The 21,072-nt window shown below is 40.1% G+C and overlaps 1 protein-coding gene across 3 annotated transcripts in view; it reads right to left on the bottom strand.

Moving 5' to 3' along the window:
* Positions 1-21,072, bottom strand: part of RANBP17 (RAN binding protein 17) — a 163,416-nt gene that overhangs the window by 61,122 nt on the left and 81,222 nt on the right. For all 3 annotated transcript variants that reach the window (XM_037396943.1, XM_037396942.1, XM_037396944.1), the window contains exons 15-18: positions 15,902-15,975; positions 6,743-6,823; positions 1,457-1,520; positions 1,262-1,370 (exon numbers count right to left, since the gene is read on the bottom strand). In XM_037396943.1, coding sequence (XP_037252840.1) covers positions 1,262-1,370; positions 1,457-1,520; positions 6,743-6,823; positions 15,902-15,975 — 328 coding nt within the window. The remainder of the gene's footprint in view (positions 1-1,261; positions 1,371-1,456; positions 1,521-6,742; positions 6,824-15,901; positions 15,976-21,072) is intronic.

The raw sequence follows: 21,072 nt of genomic DNA, 5'->3' as shown, positions 1-21,072 counted from the left end.
AACAGCCACAAGACTGATGTACGTTTTTTCCAACTAATCTTTTCGGATCTTGCGGAGTTGTTAATCCAGGGGAATGACAACAACCTCGATCAGCTTGTAGCCAGTCATAAGTCATGTGCCTGCATTTTGTCTGACATATTTACACAACCTCTACTCTGAGATGTAATTTTTAACACCTGTAATCTTGTTTTTACTAAATCATTCCCCCTGCCGCCCCCGGAAAAGTTACTGAAACTGCACACGTAACCTATTTTATATTAGAAAGCGTACCTATTGCTTGCGCTATACAACGCTGAGCAGGCACCGAAAGCGGTTTAACTGCGAGTAAACGCTGGTCCAGCTCCCAGATGCTCTTCTTTAAGCAAACACGGATCAACGTGGCTCGGTCTCGCCTCGCAGTTAGCGGTTTTCAGCACTGCTGAGCAGCAGCCAGCATGGGCCCCCGTCAGCAGCGTGGGGAGCGACACCACCGCTGACTGACGCCTCTCCTCTCCATTGCTTCTGCACATGCGTTACCTAGTTAAGTCCCTGCACGAGGGCTGGAACTCGGCACACGAAAGATTCCTTCCACGTTTGGACAACAGAGAGCTAAACACGCAGAGTTCTGCGCTTTGGTGGCCGAGGGCTGTGCCTGGATTCAAAGTGACCAAGTCCTGTATCACATCCAGCTGTTAAAGCGTGCACTGGGTTTCAGAAGTGTCTAACCTCTCTAATTCCCAAAGGACAACTCAAAAGGTAACCCCAAGTGCATATTTAAGCATTGCTGGTTGAACTTGGGAATGCTTCTCAATGTTTATTAAAACTCAGAAAATCTTTGTATATTGGAAACTTGCATGAAAAAGTGAAAAAAAACCCCTTCTACTAGAAGCTAGAAGGTTCTGGCATGATCACTACATCACCTGGAAATGCAACACACTTACTCAGGCACTTAATGTTGTAAATCCTTACAGTTAAAATACAAAAAGTGCTTCTGTGCAAAAAAACCCCCAAACTCACCTTGCTTATTTCTTCAACAGAAGGCCACAAACAAATGCAGTGTCATTCCTTAATGCCATAAATCTCGGAATTCAACAGGCAGCGATTTAAATACCAACTACAACATATTTACTGTACAATTAAGCTGCGGTGTGACCGGTTTAATAACCTTAAAAATTCCTAGTACTACACAAGACAGCAAGGTGTCTCAGGGACACAAGACAGCAAGGTGTCTCAGGGACACAAGACAGCAAGGCGACTCAGGGAAACGGGAGGAGGACCCTACCTAAATCCACCATGAGAAGACGAGTGAGAGCAGTGTAGAACACAGTCCGGCACCTGAGGTCACTGAGGCTGTAATTCTCGCTGATGCCCAAGAAAGGGAAGTGCTTACTCTGTTGAAACAGAAGTATATGAAAAATTAAGTGTTCTACAAAATTTGTTACACACAACATTTTTTTAACATAGGAAGAAAACTTACCGTGTGATTCTGCAGCATGAATTTCACAGCCTCTATTTTCACGAGCTTTTTCAGGAGACTATAAGTAGCAGGCGTTAAGGAAAGGTCAGCCTCACGGCGTTATGATTGCATTATCAGGTCGTACAAACTTTCAGGAATCTTTAGTGAGAAAGAGATCCTAACTGAAACAACAAGAGATGTTCACAAAAAAATCGCTGAATTTCATCTAGAAATATATGTTATATTCTTTACAACATTAAAGACCATAATCTATTATTAATTAAAGCAATTAGTTTTCATCTTTTCATGGCACATATTCTAGTCACAAAAGAGACGAATGTAGTAAATTACTTTTATCGTTAAACGGAGAGTTTCTGGTAATAAATGGTGCTGTTTTTTCCCCAGATAGACCTGTGTCACCAGCATGCTGGGGAAAAAAAAAAAAAAAAAAAAAAAAAAAAAGTGGTTTTACAACTGCCTGCATGGTAGATGCCGGGCACTTGGCAATGGGACTGGCTGCAGCCCTATGCAGCGCTGAAGGTACGGCCTCAACCACAGAGGTGATCTCCAGACCCCTCAAAAATCACATTTCATTTGTTTCAGTTACAACAGATAAAACCACATCTCACACACACTAAGCTAAGATACCAAAGTATCTTTGGACCTATAACAAGTGAACAGAAATGTCTGAAGAACATACAAAGTTTCTGAGCCAGAGCAAAGTCTGTAACACGGTGGTACAGCTGGGAATTTTGGATGCACAGGAATCCCAGTTTCTCTGACTTAAATATAAAGCACACCTAACTGACTACCGCTAAGCATGAACTGAAATCTCCCATCCACAAACTGGTTAAATTTGAGCCAGTGACAGTCCAGCTGGGAGGGAAGTACAGCTGCACCGAGCTCAGCACCACTGTGCCCTGCCCCCAGCGCAGGAACCTCAGGATCAGGAAGGTCTGCTGCTCCGGTCTCCACATCCCATCGGCAAAGCCCCCTGCCTCCGGGGCTGAAGCTCCTGGCCCTGCACCAGGATAAGGTTGACTCTGCACCTGCTTGTAAATGACACAGAAGCACCGTTTTCCTGGACTGCGTATATTCTACAGATCACATAGTCTAGCATGACTTCCTAGGCAGTTACACCCGATGAATCGTAGTATTTTTCTCTGGATTTCTTTTAAGAAATTGTATTAAATCAAAAGTTGAGTTAGCAAAAACTGTGTTATAGAAGCCTTAAAGTTCGGATGTTTCACAACCTGAACCCTCTCCTAGCTGTGTGCATTACGAACACCTTTAATAGCATCAGCACACTCCAATTCCCTGGCTCAGGCGAGTCAGACATTTGGGGTTGGGCAAAGGAGATCATGCTGTGTGTTCCAACAAGAGCCGTGCCGACATCTTCGTGAGCTTTGCACAGCTATACCCTGTGCCCCGAGGGATGCCTGCAAAAAGGGAGCGAGAGAATGGCCAAAGCAGCCGCCTGGACTCTCTGACCCCGCTGCCTCCCCGTTTGACGTCAGATGGCAGCGGGTCGGGCTGCACGGTCTCAGTTCTGCATCTGCACAATGGGGATATAAAAGCTAATGCGCTTTTTTCAGGGGTGTCACAGAAAAATTCAAACCCCAGCAACGCAACATTCGTAAGCACTGAAGGCATCAAAGGAGTGAAATGACTTACGGGCTTGTACATTCCGCAATGAATATTGTATAAACTGGACTCATTAGTTTACTGAATGCCGCTGACCCCTGGCATTGATGAAGTTCTTTGAGAAATAATCAGTATGATTGCTTAACTTTAGACCGTACAGTAGTGCCTACAGCCCTGTACAAACAGACGATTTTCAAACAAATACCTGTAACACTTATTATTGTTACTATTTTCCTTTTTTTTTTTCTTGAGTGCTTGCTCCACTCTGCCATTCCTGCACATAATTGATTGAAGAGTTTGATTACTTTTATGTGAATAAACAATCTCCCTTCTAATCTTAAATGGAATAAATTATTTTTAAACAAGTAAAAGTGTAAGAACAGGTTTTATAGCTGCTATTGGAAAATCTCCTGATCTAGTTGTACGATGATGCTCCCCTGCCAATCTGTAACACTTGATGTAGCACCACCTACTCTTACACTGCAAAGCTGTTAGTTGAGGTTTTTTTGCCCCTGTTACAAGGGAGAGCCTTTTAAAACATAAGGCTAACAAAGACATGGATAAAGGATTTTTAAGCGACTATAAATATTTTAACCCGTTACTGTATTGTACAAAATAACAATGAAACTGTAGTTATTTTGCTACAAAACTATAGAGTGGAAAAGTTAATTATTAGAAAGAACTAAACATGCATGAGGGAGCAGCACTACGGCTTCAAAGACATAAAGGAATGACTAACATATTCCATTATGTAAATGAATTCAAAGATATTTCACGACTGATCAGCTAGGAGGGACATAATGATTTATAATTCAAATAACTGAGCTTTGAAATCAAATTGGGCTAATATATTTCAAAATATGCAAACCTGGAATAATTGTGAAAGTAATGTAAACCATGACACCAGCTCCAATCATTTGTTGCCTTTGTTGTTACTACTGTCTTACCATTTTTCTTCCTTTTTTTTTCCCTGTTATATAGTACAGTTGCTCAAATTGTGGCTTCCTTTTAATTCTAGACTATCCTTTAGAAAAAGTCTATTATGCACATAAAAAAAGAAAAGTACTGATTTCTAAGACTATGTAGAAGCTGATTGATGTACAGGAAAGTACTGAAATTAAATAAATTATTATTTTAACCTTTCAGGCTAGCCACAATTTAATCTATATCAAATATTGAAAATTGATCCTCTGGATCCAGCATCTTAACAACACACAGTTTCTTTCGAAGCAATATATACTTAATGCCTTTTAAAAGACCCTAATATAATGTGAAAAGGCCAAAGTTTGCAATGCCAGGAAGTAGTTATAAACTACTTCATATGTTTGAAATAAAAAGTACTTCAGTATTATTATTAAAAAAAACCCTATTGGTAGAGTTTTTAATAGGAAAAAAATACATATCTTTAAAAGCCAAAATGACCAGTGAAATTGGGTTGTACATCATTTTCCGGGAAAAAGGAAAAACAGCCTCGACAGGTGTAATTTATCATTTTTCTGATTTAATACCAAAGAAATATATTAAAATAATAAAAAGAATCCTGAAATCCTCAAAATTTGTAGTGATAAATAGCCCTCCCTGTCTTTATTGCATTATGCCTACTAACAGAAATATTGCATGGTGGATTTTGCCAGACAAGGACGATTATTTTCCAATAAAAAGTTGCATATTAAATTCCAGCACAAAAGTGGGTGTCTAATACTTCTGAAATCTTTTATGGTTTGCCACGGAACACAATTTTAAACTTAACTAATACAGCATCATGGTGAAGTGAACCAGCATTAAAGCTGTCTTTGTACAACCCCACCCATCAAGGCAGGAAAGCTGCTGTTTTCTGATTTTGTGAAGTATTTCCATCCAAAAGTAATTGAATAAATTTTTGATATTTGTATGTTTTCAGTTAATCTCTCTTTTTACTAGTCTTTAAATGTTTCACATTGATGTTTAAGATGTATATTTATGAAGGCAGTGCTGCTTTACATCCTGACTATGCACAGGGGTCTGAAACTGCTCTTGCAACAGTTACCAAGTTTCTGCAAAGAAAAAAACTGCAATTTCATCACAATTCTACTCTTCAGGAGAACTTAGGTTATTAAATATCTACTTTTTCATCCTTTCCAGTCTTGATATTATTATATTTATTTCATGAGCAGAAACTCATTTCCTGCAAATATAATTTGAGTAATTTGAAAACTAAAGCTACACAGACATTTCATCCTTGGAAAGTAGAATTTGCACCGATAGTTTATAATGACCCTCATTTTTGAGAGCTACCGTGTGAACACATGCCTTTGAAAACTGCCCCAAGTCAATATGGAACAGCAGATGCTCGCTGGCTTTAGCAGTAGTATGAGGCTGGTTATTTCAGCAACATACATATGTAAGTACACAGGCAAGCACTTTAAGTTAGGTGCACCATGTTAAATTTCTTGGTTATTTTGAAAGTGTTTTGAACCCTACTGAAGCAGTAAGTATACAGTTTTAAAGAGGAGAGAGCACACCAGTCCTTTCATAAATCTTATTCATGAAATACATGCCTCTCCTTCTGGTTTTGTGGAATTCCTCAGCGGTGTTCCACTTTCAAGTCCTTTCCAGCCCTATTTCTGTGATGCCATGAGAACATAAACACATGCATATTTAAAATATCAAGTTAGCTGCTTAATGGTATTTCAAGTAAACATACAGAAGTACACATTGCATGATTTTCATTAAACGAAATTCACTTACGGAATGTGGAAACCCACACTCATCTTTCAACCCACGGGAATATATTAAAATTCTTCTTACATGATTAGAGTTCTATGGAGAAATAAAATGACACCAATTGTCACATTCCAGGTGCCTCCCCCTCTGCTTGTCTAACAATCTCCTCTAGAAAATTACTGAAAAGTTGTTTTTATTTTAAAATAGAAAAGGATTTCAATATTGAACGATTTCATGAGCCCTGGTGGTTTATTATCTGTCGTATACCTTTTAAAATTGTGTCACATCAGATAGAACAGCTACTACTTTTTACAAAATCTTCTTGCTTGATTGACTGACACTTCAAAGAGCAAACATTCTTCTCCAACTTAAAGATAAGTGAATATTAGAACAAGGTACAAATGGTTTGCAACAGACAGCCAGTTAGCATCTATGATCTGGCTAAGAGTTTCACAAAAGTACTTGAACATAGACAAAAATCCATGTGCAAAACCATGGCTGTTTTATCAGCAGTAATGATGACACTGACCCAGTGAGGAACAACAAAACTCAGGCAACAACAAAACACGTGAAGAGGTTTGTGTTTAAAATCTAACTTATGCTTCATATCTTAGAGTGGACTCGTTCTCAAAGTAGACCCAACCCTGTTCTCAATGGCTAACAGAATCCTGTTCCCAATATTGTTCAAGTCATCAATGGCACTGACTTCAAGAAGATGAGGAATGGGATAGATGATCATAAGCAACTACTTATATGATTCCTCTTTTATTTATAAGAATTACGTAGAAATAAGCACACCTTTTAAAAACTATGCACAGAAAAAGAGAAACCACAATGAGTAAGTATTAATGTCCTAAGCGGTTTAAAACTGTGGCATACAAACCAACAAAGGTCTCATATTAATTTTTACCATATCATTTTCAAATAATATGTTATGCCATACACAATAAAAAAGGATATCCAACAGAGAGGTCATTTAGAAACTGAAGAGTTCTTGAAATCACAGGTTCACATCTTCCCCGGTATTTAAGATTTGTAACACTAGGATAAAAAAAAAAAGTGTGAGATTTTATAACACATTTTCCTCTTTTTGAGAAGTGCAGTGCAGAAGCTCAGAGTAGCAGCACATTGTACTACGAATGTATTTCTGTGATACGACTTAGGATTTTCCATTTATGAGACAGAAAATGCAATAAAAACATGCCATGTCTTTTTCCTGAACAAGGGATTCAAACATTTTTGTAATATTGTAACAAACACATTAATTTTAAAAAAATCCATCATCTGTCATAATGAAACAAATTACTTGAAGCTTACCCCTACTTGTATCTATCTTACTCACTTTTCAACACAGTATCTGGCCACTTCTGCAGTATTTATCTGCCCAATTTTTCACAAGATAAAAACAAATTGCTGTCAATTCCCTAGGAAAATTTCCATTGGAGAAACGGAGCATGGAAAAACTAAGAGCCAATTCCCAGAGCGACTGATCTACCCAATTCCCAGTGAAACTCCACTTTCCAGTTCCTGCACTGATCCCCATTTTGCCTCTTCCCTACACTCAACAATTCACCAAAGCCAAGATACAGAGGGCACAGCGCACCTCCCACCTGCACCCCCCGCAGGCGCAGGCACTTCGGAAGATGCTCAGATTAATGAACCAATGCGTAAGCTTGATGTAAGGTTAACACTAGACCTACTATCAGTCCTCGGGATACAAAACATACAACAACTAACTGCTTTTGCTAGCCAGCTCCTGTAGTCAGCCTTTTGGTGGAATGATGCAGCTGATGCTTGCTCTACTACCTTCCGTAGGTTACGCGTGAGCCGTGGAGCACCGGGGGGACCCCCTAGCACTGCTGCTGTAGGTCTGCGTGCAGGCCTGTGCGAGGACACCTAGGGGGCTCAGGACCGTGTCTGTCGTGGTCACCTACTGGATTTATTGGGAGGTGAAGAGGTGGCGTTAGCCTTCATGTGTAAGGGGTACACTGAAGCCGGTGAAGTGGAGGAATGTCATTTTTTTCCCCAAACGTGGAGTGGTTAGAGCAGTAAGTTGGGAGTCACTGGTCTTGTCGCCTGTCATTTCCCAGCTTTCTGAGGGCAATGTCAGGCAGGCCAGTGTCAATGAACTCGCCCAAGTCCAACTGTCCGACCCTTCATCTTTCTGTTGTAAACCCCAGCCAGGGAGGCCAAGAAGAGATTACTCCCTGCTGCCCCCCAAGCAGCTCAATTACATGTATCACTTAATTATACACTGACTACTAGTAACTCGTCCTAGCATTCCTTTGAGAACCACCGTTAGGTTGCTTGGCCTGTAACAAGTTGCTTCCCCGTAGTTCCCTCCTTTGAAGGCCAGTCCTGTGCCCTACTCTTCTGGGACATCCCCCATCCCCCTCACCTGCTCAAAAACCCAAAAGAGAGTGGAATGTCTCCCTCCTCCAGACAGGGAGATGCTGCTGCGTAAGCGATCTGCAGCAGAGTTTCTGATACTGGGATCACCTGGAGAAATAAAAACAGGCCACCACAGCCTTCTGAAGCACAAATAAAAAGACAGCAGGACCTCCTGGCTCGGTAGCCCTGGCACCGATTCCTGATCAGGGTATCAAACTGCTAGGGTGTATCTCAAGCTGCCAGGTGATCCAGAAGAAGTCATTTCAGATCTGTATGCCTCAGTTTCCTTGTCTGCAGAATACGCATAACGCTTCTGACTAAGGCGTCAGACCTACTGATGAAAGACCATGATGTGGGGGGTACAATCAGTACCAGCTACTTATACCCTGACACAGCAGGATTTCCATTTTGGGAATACAGAACCTGAAGAAGACATGTTAAATGCCTTAAAATCAGCATTGACTATTGCTTTTACATGTTTACAGGCTACGGGATGTACTATACACCATAAACTACATCTCTTTTTCAGGAAGTTATAAAGTCAAGAATGCAGTTTAAAGCATCTAACTGTTTGGTATTATTTGCTCAGGAAAAGGCAAATAACAATGCAATTACCAAAGCAGTATTCCTCAATTTAGATTTACAAACATACATTGATTTACTTTATAAAATCTCTATGAAGAGCTACAGAGGTTCAGATTGCCTTAAAGAAATAGCCCATTCTAGTAAGTCCATAATTCACAGTTTATCCCTACTACGGGGAGTTCTGGAGATGTTTATAGTTGCACTAAATCCTTAACAAGTATATACCATACAAAGCAATAAAAATGAATTTGGACTACCCAGATTTGACATCAATATAAAAATCATAAAAAGGCTATTTTGCAAAAGAGTAAAATCTTTGTCCTTCAGTAACCAGATATAAGACATTTAAAGAAAAAGAGGTCATCGCAGTGCCAGCTTGAGGAAAAAATTAAAACTGTATAAGGAAGGTTCTTTGTCCAATATTCAGGGTACTTTTGTATACGTCTGTTCTTTCAGTTCATGATTGTATTTGGATGCTGAGAGATGGAGTAATAATATAAAAGCTGGAAAGCACTCATGAGTGAACAGAGGCTGAAAAATGTCAATTATAACCATAGCGATTCCCATTTCTGTTTCTGTCTTACCAGTATTAGGTGAGATGAAAGACACATAAAATGTAGTATTTTAAGAAACATCTACAAAACTTTGTAAGTATCTGAGAAAATTTGTAAAGATCTAGACAGGAATCTCATAATACAAAAAGCAGTTTTCCACTATGTAAGGAAGAGAAGCCAAAGAATGAAAGAGGAGAAAAATTTACAGCTCTCAGAGAAATCATGGCAAGACAGCACTTAAATCCAAGTGCTAGTCTCCTTGCCTTTCTCTCTCTCAAGTGGCTTATTGATTTAAAATATGAACGAAATGAAATAGAGTCAAAGGAACCAATCATAAAGTTTCAGATGAGTCACAGAAAATAAGAGTTTCATCAAAAGCTATGCCAATGCCAAATTCACCAAAACATCTATGATAGGTGAGCACTGAACACATTTGAAAGGCAAGTGCAGAGAAAATGGCAATAAAAAATGGCATAATTCTGGCAATACCAGTATCAAAAAACTATACACACACAAAATCAAAAAAGCAACAGTAACATTGATCCATGCTGGAGAGCTATGAAAATTTGAAAAATTTAAATGAAAGAGCATTAAGAATACAGTACACTTTCAAATATGTGCTTTTAGTTTGCCTTTAGTAAGAAGACAAGAATAAAACCTTAGCTTCTAAGAGGTGCACCAAAGAAGCTTCCCAGATTTCTAGCCTCCAAACCCTCCAGTTTGCCAAGAGACTTCTGTCACCATGACTGCTCACTAAAGCAGTTCCATTAGCACAGCAAACACCTCTTCCCTTAATACTTTTATTAACAGGTTGGTTTTTTTTAACCTAAAATTTAGAAGGGGAAGATAAATAATGATTATATATTCCAATTTACAATTCTCTGGGAAAAGGGTTACCATATAATCTGGAGAAGAATCAAAATTCTTTCCACATTCCAAGTAATTTCATGATATTTGGCCAGGGAGAGAATCAAGGCAAAGATATCCACTTCCAGCCTCTTAAATCCATTTCGTGACTTTCATTTTTTCCTCCCCAAACCATTCTACTGTCCTTAATTTCCCATCCTGTCCTGAGCTTATGATTTAGAAAAAGACTGTTTCAGACAGTCCCACTGCTCTTAAAAGTTCCATGTGGTACACAGCGAAGGACAACCCTTCAGACGAGAGGTAGCAGCTCTTACGGCAGTAATGGATGGGAAACGATACTGCTGGAACACGGGAATGGAGTGTCCAGCTTAAAGAACAAAACTAAAAAACTTGCAGTGCAATTTAAGAAAGAAAATTTTAAAAGGAGATAGAATCAGGGATGCAAGGTAGAAAAGCAAAAGCAAAGCACAGCCTGCACAGAAAAGGGAGTGCTGGAGTATATACTGCACGAGGAGAGAAAATCCATTCGGTCACACCGATGGTGGATAACTTCTCCATTTATCATTGCATGTCAAGGTACTCAAATTTTGCTTACAGACCAGTTGTAAGTGCCCAAGAAACTCATCCATCCCCTTCCCAGAAGGGCTAGAACCCCTCTCTGAAATGTAATGGGCAGGTTTGTTACCACAATAAAGCAGAGGAATCCCAGGAAGATTGTACTACCCGCACACACTCACTACTGTACCGCACACGCACGGGAGATCTGGTAACACGACAAAGAAGCACTTGTAAAAGTTGAGGTTGCTACCAGCCCGAGAGGATGACAACTGCTGTAAATCAGCCAGTTTGGGTGCGGTGGTTTTGTTGTAGTTGTTGGGTTTTTATTTGTTTTTATAGAGAGAGAAAAACTTTTAAGCTTATATAAGGATGACATGAATTGGAAACCTAAACTATGTAAAAGTAAGAACAGTCTTGGTCTCAAGGATATTACAAATGTACTTGTTTTCTAAAAACTATAAACATTAAAAAAAGAGTAATCATACATATTAAACAAAACTTCCGAAGTTCCTTAAAGTGTGTGCTATCCAGTTCCCATTACAGTGCAAGAAAAACAGGCATCCAAATCCCCTAAAAACACTTTGAAAATCTCTTCTTATGTGGTACTTAAGTTTCAGTAATAATGAAGATCGCAATTTGTTGGCAAGAAAGCTCTGTACAGTCATGTTTTAATTATTTCTTGTAGATTATCATCATTTACAATGAAAGGTCTCTGTGGCTCAATGACAGTGATTGGATATATACTTTTCATTACAGCTGGACAAAGGTGAATAGTTAAAAAAAATGCACATTCTACCATGAATAAAAATGCCAACTTTTAGATTGTTATGATTCATGGAGTCATATCAGTATGAGCGTTCTGAAAAATATTCATAGATCCAGACTTTTCATACTTATGTATTACTTAAACATCGTCACACAGAAAATCTCCCTATTTATATGTCTGTATATGTGCATCCACCATAGTGAAATCATTACTGCAGAAAAAAAAAAGGAAAAAACAACTAACAGCAATGTTTGGATATGCATCTTTTATTCATGTTTCAGTTAGCCTATCCTGACTAATAACACTAAATATTTGGGCAAATATTTTGTAAATCCATCTCATGATAAATCACCTCCACATTAACTTGGTAACAACTGAAAAGAACCAGAAGAGGTTCACGAAGAGTAAGTGAAGAAAAGGAAAGATGCTTGCGGCCAAAATAAATGCAAGGCACTTTTGGCCAAACGCCCAGGACAGGCTCAAGGAGCAGACGAAACCAGAACTACCCCAGCCGAAGTATCTTCTCACCTCTTATCCATACAGGGAAGATCAAGGCAGGTGGGCAGCTACTGCTCTCGGGTATGACCAGTGGAAAGAGAGGACCACTACTGGCTTCGGTACAGCGCCTCGCTCCTTGCCTTGACCCAGTTCCCTGCAGGCCAAGGGCTGTGAGCACACGTGATGTGGCTGGCTGGGGAGCAAGCAGGAGCAGCAAGGACAGAAAACTCCAGAGACGGAGGAACAGTCTGTGCCTTTGAAAACCAGTACTTCAGGGCAACGGGCTGAGCAGAAGGAAGACCACAGAGAGAGGCTGGGCCCTTAAGTCATAGTCCCTTTGCAGATTCTTGTCACCCACCATCGTGCACCCTACTAGCTCCTTCAAAATCCCACTGCTTCCTCTTGCCTGTCTTCACCCTCACATGGCTCCTCCCAGCTTATGCCTCCTTGAACCTACTTTACTGCTGCTATGATGCTGAACACAGCTGTGAAGACTTAAGATGCCATGCAGATGAGAAAAATTTAGTTTGGTATTATGTATTTTTTTAGTTGGCCTTTCCCCTTCCACACATACATCCCATGAAGGGATGGTCAACGCAAGGAAAGACAGTGGATGCTAAAAGAAGCATCCTATAAAATTTCTGGTAAGACTGTGATGAAAATACAGCCATTAATAGATATTCTGACTACATAAAACTCCACCCCTTCAGAAATGGTTTAACAGGAATTCAGTAAAAGGCACATTCATTAACTTCCGATGGGGAGGTGATGAAAGGTCTGGGACCTGATGTGACAGCAGTACTTTGAATCACAGCCAGAAGCTCTAAAGGACACCTATTACATTGACAAATCTCAGTATATTGCTGTACATTGAAGAATATCTATTTTATACAGCCTTTAATCCATAAATTGAACAGCATCTTCTAGTAGCTATGACACAAGTATTTCAAATTGTTCTCTGTGAAAATGAAAGCACTCCCTGAGTTTGATCACCAGTCCTCCACTGCAAAGCTACTACTAATGAATTCAAAAGAACAGAGTAAAGCTACATATGTGAAAATGAACTACTGAAAACAGACCCAGGGTAAGTCAACACAAACTGTTAAAAATCTTGAGAAATCAAAAGCAAAATGCCATTTATCCATCTAAGCATTGCACAGCTCACACTGGACTTCAGGAAACTAGAAACTCCATGCGTCAACCACTAAGTTCTCACAAAAACAAGTTAAGTCTCCAACGGCAAAACAAAAAAATAATTACTATGTCCTGGTGGACTACAACTTGTTTGACTACCATAAATCCAATTGCTATGTTTACTCCTCACACTAAGTATAAAATGCTTCCTGCACGCATCCTTCATTGGATTCTGTAATGGCAAAGTGGCAGGAAATAACCTGACACTGTCTTCTGAACATCCCACAGCGCTAATGGCAGATTACGATGAAGTACTTTCTCCAACACTTTCTGATTTGAAAGACTGGTTGCCATTAGCCAGGCAACAATATTCTTTCAGGCATAACTCTTCTATTTCACATAATGCTTGGCATTAACAATACAGACACTAGAGTCTCAAACATTGTTACGCAGTTACTGTACGAGAGTACCACCACTTCAACAAGAAAGTGCACGCTAAAGATTCCCCAGTGTTTCCTTTTAACCTAATGTTAAGGAATAACATATTACAAATTTCACCTGCTTAAAGAAAAAAAAAAATGGATCTGTAGGGTAAGACAGAACAGTAGACTAGTGGCTTTCTAAACAGTGTGGTGGTTAAAAATACCGACTACATCCACAAGAGAAAAAGGTGAATGGACTCACGGTCATGTACCCTGCCCACTCCAGTTACAAATGTGCTAAGATCATTCTCAGTAACACAGCACCAGAAATGCTGCCAGGCTGGATTGTCCCATCAGACCGTAGCTTTTGGATTATATATCAGTATGTTATGGTTTCACACCCGGATTTTCCGATTGGCATGCTACCGCCGGGGAGAAGCTCTTTTACTTTAATTGACACAAACATGAATGTGTTTATGCGGCGGTTTCACAGCTAGCTGTTATGGCTACTGACTGAATGGTCCATTTCAAACTGCAGCATCCATTCTGTAAAATGAAATTGATCTTCAATCTAATCAATGAACAATTCATGTTTTTAGGAAAATATGGTAAGCCATGAGGAAAGAGCCAATAAAAATACAGAAGTTGTAATACAGAAAGCAGCACTGATTTTTGCTTTTCATATACCTAGTTTTCTTTTAAAATCTCCCATGTAACATTAAAACCCTAACTTTTTTCTTAATTTACAGTACTGGTGCAAATGCAGCCCTAAACACATGCAGTATTTATTGTACAACTTGTTAATGCTATGTTATTACCTCTGTTGGCAAAGGTAACAGAGATTTCCTCTCAATGGCAGCAACAAGTAGAAAAAGAGATGCAAACTGATGCATCTGGCCTCCAAACAGCCCTGCCTCCCTCCCTCCCTGCTTTTTCCTCAGTTGTTCCAAATTTCACCGTAGTTTGAAACAACTGAACGAAGCCCAGCTGCCTAGTACCATGCCACGGACTGCTTCCAGAAACTGGACGGGAAGGATCCATCAGTATTTTTCCATTTATCACCCTCCATTTCCCTGTCTCCAAAGTATACTCCAGACAAACATCAAGGTTCGATGGGTACTATTGTTACCCTAAGGCAGGATACAACACTCAGTTCTGGTTTTGAGGAAGCAAAGCATTTATGCTTTGTTTTTCCACAGAAATGTTAAGTCATATCAGAAAATGACCTTGTCTTACTTGCTCCTATTTCTCAAGGTTGGTAGTCATCATAGCACAAGTCATGTTTAATACTGCCTGAACAGGTCATGGCTAACCTGGCAAAACCAGCAGAGATGTTTCTCCAGCAGGTCAAAGTCTACTGAAAGAATTTAAAGGTCTTCTAAGTCACATTTAGAGGAAATGAAGTAAATGACAGGATGCAGCATCTTCCTCGCTCTACAATAGAGAGGTAAGGTACTCGTTTCTTTCTCACAGAACTTACTGTCTCTTGGGGACTCCCAGATTTTTTTTTAGTGAATGTTTGTAATTTTTCAGAGGGACCGTTTTGTTTTGCTTCAAGAGCACAACTTATTTTAGATGAAGCTCTTGTTGAGTCAGGAGAAACTATCAAATCTCATGAAGTACATAATAAAAGACAAAATCCTGGTAGTTTTGCTGGCACCCCAGGAAAGCAGCTGCAGCAGAGGCATGAGAAAAATGTAGCTTCTCCAGAGTAATTTTCTAAGATTATTCTTAAGAGAAAGTATTGCAACCCTTAACTGCCAGAGTAACACACCACCTTATTCTGCTGAATGCCAAACACCCCTTGTCTCCTTCAGAGTGAGGCCTTACAACCATCCTCTGTGAATCTGTATTTTTAACAGAGCAAATGTTGCCAGATACTCCCCAAAAGCAATGCAAACGAGCCTCCCCACAACAAAGAAACATTAACTTGGTCAGTTGCCCACTGTAAATCACTATGAAGCTTTACAGGCAATGCCACTGACATCTGAGGGTGCAGGAGTAAGACATGGGGAGGGATGGGGACCGCGCACGCCAGGCTGTCACTGAACAGGAGTCTATGAAAACTCAGCTCCATTCTCCCACAAGCCATTTCAAGAAGGGATGCAGGCACTGTGAGGGATACCTCTAGCTGCAAGTTTTTATTTAGGGGCCTGCAGTACCTTTAGAAAATAAGATATGGGCAGTTTTGAAAACGGTTATCCCTTACTTCAAATGTTTATAATTTACAGAAAACATTTTTCTAGCAAAGAGCAAATTTAATGACAAAATAAAACTTTGGGTTTATGTAAACATTAAAGACAAAACAAAATGCATACAGAATAGAACCCAGGCACAAACTCACATTTTTGTCATAAATGTTTCCAGAACATGGTTGTCGTCTGTTATTCCTAAGACTTCTGACATTCGGGCATAGACCTGGAAATAAACATTTCAACAGTAACACATTAGAGACATTTACAAGTACCAACATTTTCAGCTGTTCTGAAACCCTCCCTATTTTGATTTCGCACGAGAAAAGTACAGGCTCCAACGCCTCCCCATCCAACACTGCTGAAGTGTTTGTAAGCGAAGGCTCAGACACTCTTGGAAGGAGTTCTGTGAATTTGGGACCAATAGGCTTTTACTTGCCCTTGCATACATTTCTTCCCACAAAAAAGATGTAAATTTTTCACATTAAACTCACCGTTTTGTTCACAAAATAATACAGTCTCTATTCAAAAAAACCCCTCTTTTATTGTAAAAAGTTGCAAAGGGATGGCAAACACATCCTTGGTCTCTGTCCTCAGTGGGATGGGGTTCAACACTGCCCTTTAGCTTGTGTTTGCAAGCCCTTACACTGCTAGTCATAAAATCTGGTAAACTGGGTACTCTTCACACATTCAGGTTTGTGTTCTTGAAGGGAGAACAAAGGCTTTAGCAGCCAAGTAACTTGCAGTTGTATACTTTTCCCCTTTATTTTAGATCCAAGACACATATTACCAGCCAAGTTTTCCCAGCACCCTGCCTATTGGATCAAACTGCTGTTACGATGCAGTAAGAAACGCACAGGACACACTGAATATCTTCTTTTCCTTACTGTGTAATCTGTATAAAAAATTTCTGACTGTTTTAGTAGTCTATCATTTAGTTTGGATAAAAACATTTAGTTGGGTTCAGTCAACTTCAGAAACAGAAGGGAGACATGTCCTGCAAAACTTTATAATCCTCTGCCAAGTTTCTTTACCCTGAGCTCAAGTAACTGCTGTTTGCTTACGACGGGGCTAAACGCAGATCTACCTGTCAGCACATTCAGTTTCAGTCATTTAACCTTTAGTGACAAGAAACCAAATATTATGGGTTATATGTAACTCTTCTATATGAGGTGATCAAGCCAGGTATCACTAAGGTCCGAGAGGAGCCACTTCGCACAGCACATCCAGCCTCCACTACCAGCGGTGAAAGCCTGGTGCCATCTAGCTGTCAATTTTGTTGGCTGACATTACATATTCCCCACGAATACCAATAAACTGCAGCTAACTCAGTACTTCTGTTATGTACCTAAACGTGCGTGTACCAGCCTCCCTTCTGCTAGCGATGTAATCCCATGACTGCTTAAAACCCAAACCAGCAGTATGCTGCCTCTGAGGAAGTCAATAATGTTAAGCTTAATATTAATCTAGACAATAAAAATTGTATTTTCACATCCCAAAGACTTTCTTTTTAATGCTGAGCAAAATAAAATGCATGAATAAATAAACTTACAGCCCTAACAAGAAAATGCACCAAGACCAAGGAAAACTTAACTTCCAAGCTAACTTACCCACTTATAATTGTGTGAATGTAATTCACTGTGACAAAATCAGTAGTGAAAGGACAATCAAAATATGAAAAAAATGTAATCCTTCAAACGTTGCAAAATAATACGTTCACACCGTAAATGTGAAGTTATCATTTAAAGGAATTAAACACAGCAACAATAATATGTCCAAATAAAAAAATTACTATATTTTAATTAAAAAAAAATCATATCTCTAAATAGCGCGCTGCTGAAATGTTATTTAGCTGCAATTTTAGCAAAGTTTAGGAATGTCTGTATTTGATACAAGGAAAAGATAAAGAGAGACAGCAAGGAATGTGAACACACCAGCACACACAGGCTTGTGTCCGGCTCTTTCCTTCTGCCTCGGGAAAGCCCTGGGAGAAGGGGAATGTGAGCAGCGCCCGTTGCAGCAGCTTTGTGCTCTGTTGTCAAACCAGGCTCTTCCCACATCAGAGTTTAACAAATAAAATACTAAACCAGCAGTCAGTGTTGACAAAGAGCAGTGCTTTAATCCACAATTATCCTTGTAACTCTTACTACTCCTTTTATCATCCATTAGCTTTGATTCCCATTATCCCATCAAGAACTGTGTCAACGCTTTTGTCCCTGGGGATTTCCCACAACTACTAGGATCTGACAGCCAAGCTTGAGTGCTAAGCAGGATCATTACCTCTTAAATCCACTTATCTGATCCACTGAATAGTAAATTGAAAAGCTCATTAACAGCAACAATCTGATTTGTTTTCACATGTGACAGGGTCATTTCAAGTCAGCATGAATACAGTGCTTGTAATAAAAACTACTACCCGTTCTGTAATGTGACAAATTGTAAGCTAAAATATATGTGATATTTTAAACACCTTCTTCAAAATCATTTTCAAAACCAACGCGCACTCTTGGCATGTAAAAATAGAAAAGCAAACAACCCCCAACCACAACAATGAAACACCCTTAGACTTTTAAGCACTATAAAAAATTAATGATAAAGCATTTTGGACGTATAATAATAAAACACACTTCACCAAAAAAGACCATGCTACATATTCAAAAGGTGGAAAAAAACCACTGTTGAAAGGGGTCGTAAAAGGATGTGGAATCACACATGGAAGTGATCTCATCTTCAGCTTGTTTCCCATCACACAGCCAGAGAATCACAGAATCGTTTAGGCTGGAAAAGACCTCGCGATCACCAAGTCCTGCGTTAACCCAGCACTGCCAAGGCCACCGCTAAACCCTGTCCCCAAGTGCCACATCTCCACATCTTTTAAACACCTCCAGGGATGGTGACTCCACCACCTCCCTGGGCAGCCTGTTCCAGGGATTGACCACCCTTTTGGTGAAGAAATCTTTCCGAATATCCAGTCTAAACCTCCCCCGGTGTGACTTGAAGGTAAGGCAGCACAGGAGCTCATTAGGGTGCTGCGGGACCCCCACAGCCACACACGGGCTAGCTCTCCTTCTTTTGAGACCTCCCCTGTCCTTCTTCCAGCAAGAAAAAAACCCCAAGCCTAATGCTTTTCCTTCCCTCCAGACTCTTCAAATAAGGAGCAGAATAATTAATTTTCAGTAGGAAGCAACCAGTTTAACACTTCTGGAAAACCTTTACACATTCATTCCCAAACGCTTGCAACTGCAGGGTTTAGAACCTCCAAAATCCTGAATCAACACACAGCGCTACGCCATCATGCCACGATATGGCCAAAACTGTAATCTAAACAGTAAAATATCCCAACATCACCATCTCATTCTTACAAGTTACAGATGTTAAGCAAAAAGTCCACCAAAGTGATAACATTAGGCTACAATGTTCAATGAGTTGCACAGGCACAAGTATGTACTCGAGGTCCTTACAGCAGGCTTGGGCTGATACCACCACTGCAACCAACGCCCAAGCGGTACTGCTGTATTCAGGGTGGAAGTAATGGGACAGCAAAGAGAAAGAAGAGAGCAACAAAACACCTTTGGTAACAATCAATAACAATTTCAAACATACTAAAGCGAGTGTGAAGGCAAGGAATCCAGGGTTCCTTCCTTCTTCCCATTTATAGCACTACAACTGCCTCGCTGGGATCAGGACATTGAGGGAAGACCGCTGGCTCACAAGCTCTGGTGCCAGGGAATTTTTTATGATCTAGCAGATTTATCAGCGGCTCAAATTACATAACCATATACTTCCCAGCCACTTGAACTGTACCTGCTGCGTTTCAAAAGGACGAGAAAATAAAACTGCGGAACCAGCGTTTTATAAAGCGAAGCACTTGTATGAAAACACAGTCCAAGAAAACAGAGAAATAATTCAGTAATCACACTAAAACTTTTATTTCCCTGTCCTCTCTACGCTTTGGTCCTAGATATGCCTAACTTTGCTTTGTCTTTTGAGGTCTTCTCTTTTTGGTACTATCATTATAACTCTGAAGAAGCTAATTATGTCAATTCTTAAATGTGAAGCAGATTACAGAACTGGGAAGCTCAGAATATGAGTTCCTAAAGGTTGTATGGCTATATAATGACAGTCACAGAAATTCAATAACAGCACTGTATGGAATGTACTCAAACGCACCCCATGAAACAAATTAAAACAGAGCAATGAATCTCTCACACTGTGCAAATAAGAAAACACAAGAAAATGTCGGTTTCTATATGTTTCATAAGGGCTATTATAATGAATTAAGATTTTGGATAATGAATCTTCAGAAAATTACAGTAAAGTTATTACCCACAGGCACAGCGTAAATGCTTAAGATATTATAACTTCCTTGAAGCTCTCCAGGCCCTGCTGCAGAGCACTATCGCTGCGACATTAAAGTATTTTGTCATGAACACTGAGGGCAAAACCAGATCTTAACCATATCTACCCCGAGGTGACGGATGCTGAGCAGGGACGGCTGTCACCCCAGCGGAGGAGCCACCTCCTTCCTTCCCCAGCGCCTCCGTTGGGATGTGCCCAAGGCAGGGCCGGAGCAGCTGCCATCGCGCCATCCCACGCCTCATCCACTGCGACTCCACGCTAATCACAGGTTTCTTTCTTGGTGTCGCGTACCACAATGCGTTTAGTGACTTCCATGGCTTTTTAAATCACTCTCAGGTATTCTGAGTTTTCAGCACTTAAAGGCTCCGTTACAACACAGCAGAAATCCAGCTTCCGAAGCCCACAGACAGCTTCTGAAAATCTGAACTGAATCCCCTAATTAGCACATTGGGGTGCCAGATCATTTGCCTTTACCTCCAGACCTTGGCTTTTCTATCCTCTCCTTAACAGAGGAACATCTTGGTCACCCCCGCTCCTGACCAGCTGTCTTTATTGAAAAGGTGAGATCTCAAACCACCCTTAACTCAGAGCCTAAACCAAGAGATCAGGCTAATCTCTTGTTTTGTAGTTAGCTTCCTAAGTGAAAAAAAACCCTCCAGAATAGACCATTAAGCAATTGCCTCAGTTTCAGGCAGGATCTCTGAAAATTAAGCTGAGCTTTGTGCTACATAAAAAGCAGGCTGCTCTCCTGTTGTATGTGTTTGTAAGCAACCAGAGGAACAGCACCACTTATATCAATGACATACTATCCACCACCTTACCTATAAACCTAGCTTAATTAAAGTACTGCATAAAGTTATCCTCAATCGATAGAGACCTACCATAAAATAACATTGAAAAATGAGGGTATTGTTATGGCAACTAAGTGTGATGTTGTAGGGGAAAGGATAAACCTGCTGCGTGG

Source organism: Falco rusticolus, chromosome 8, assembly GCF_015220075.1.
Source record: "Falco rusticolus isolate bFalRus1 chromosome 8, bFalRus1.pri, whole genome shotgun sequence".
Classification (NCBI taxonomy): Eukaryota; Metazoa; Chordata; class Aves; order Falconiformes; family Falconidae; genus Falco; species Falco rusticolus.
The sequence above is the reverse complement of the archived record's forward strand: the minus strand, read 5'-3'. Positions and strand labels throughout refer to the sequence as shown.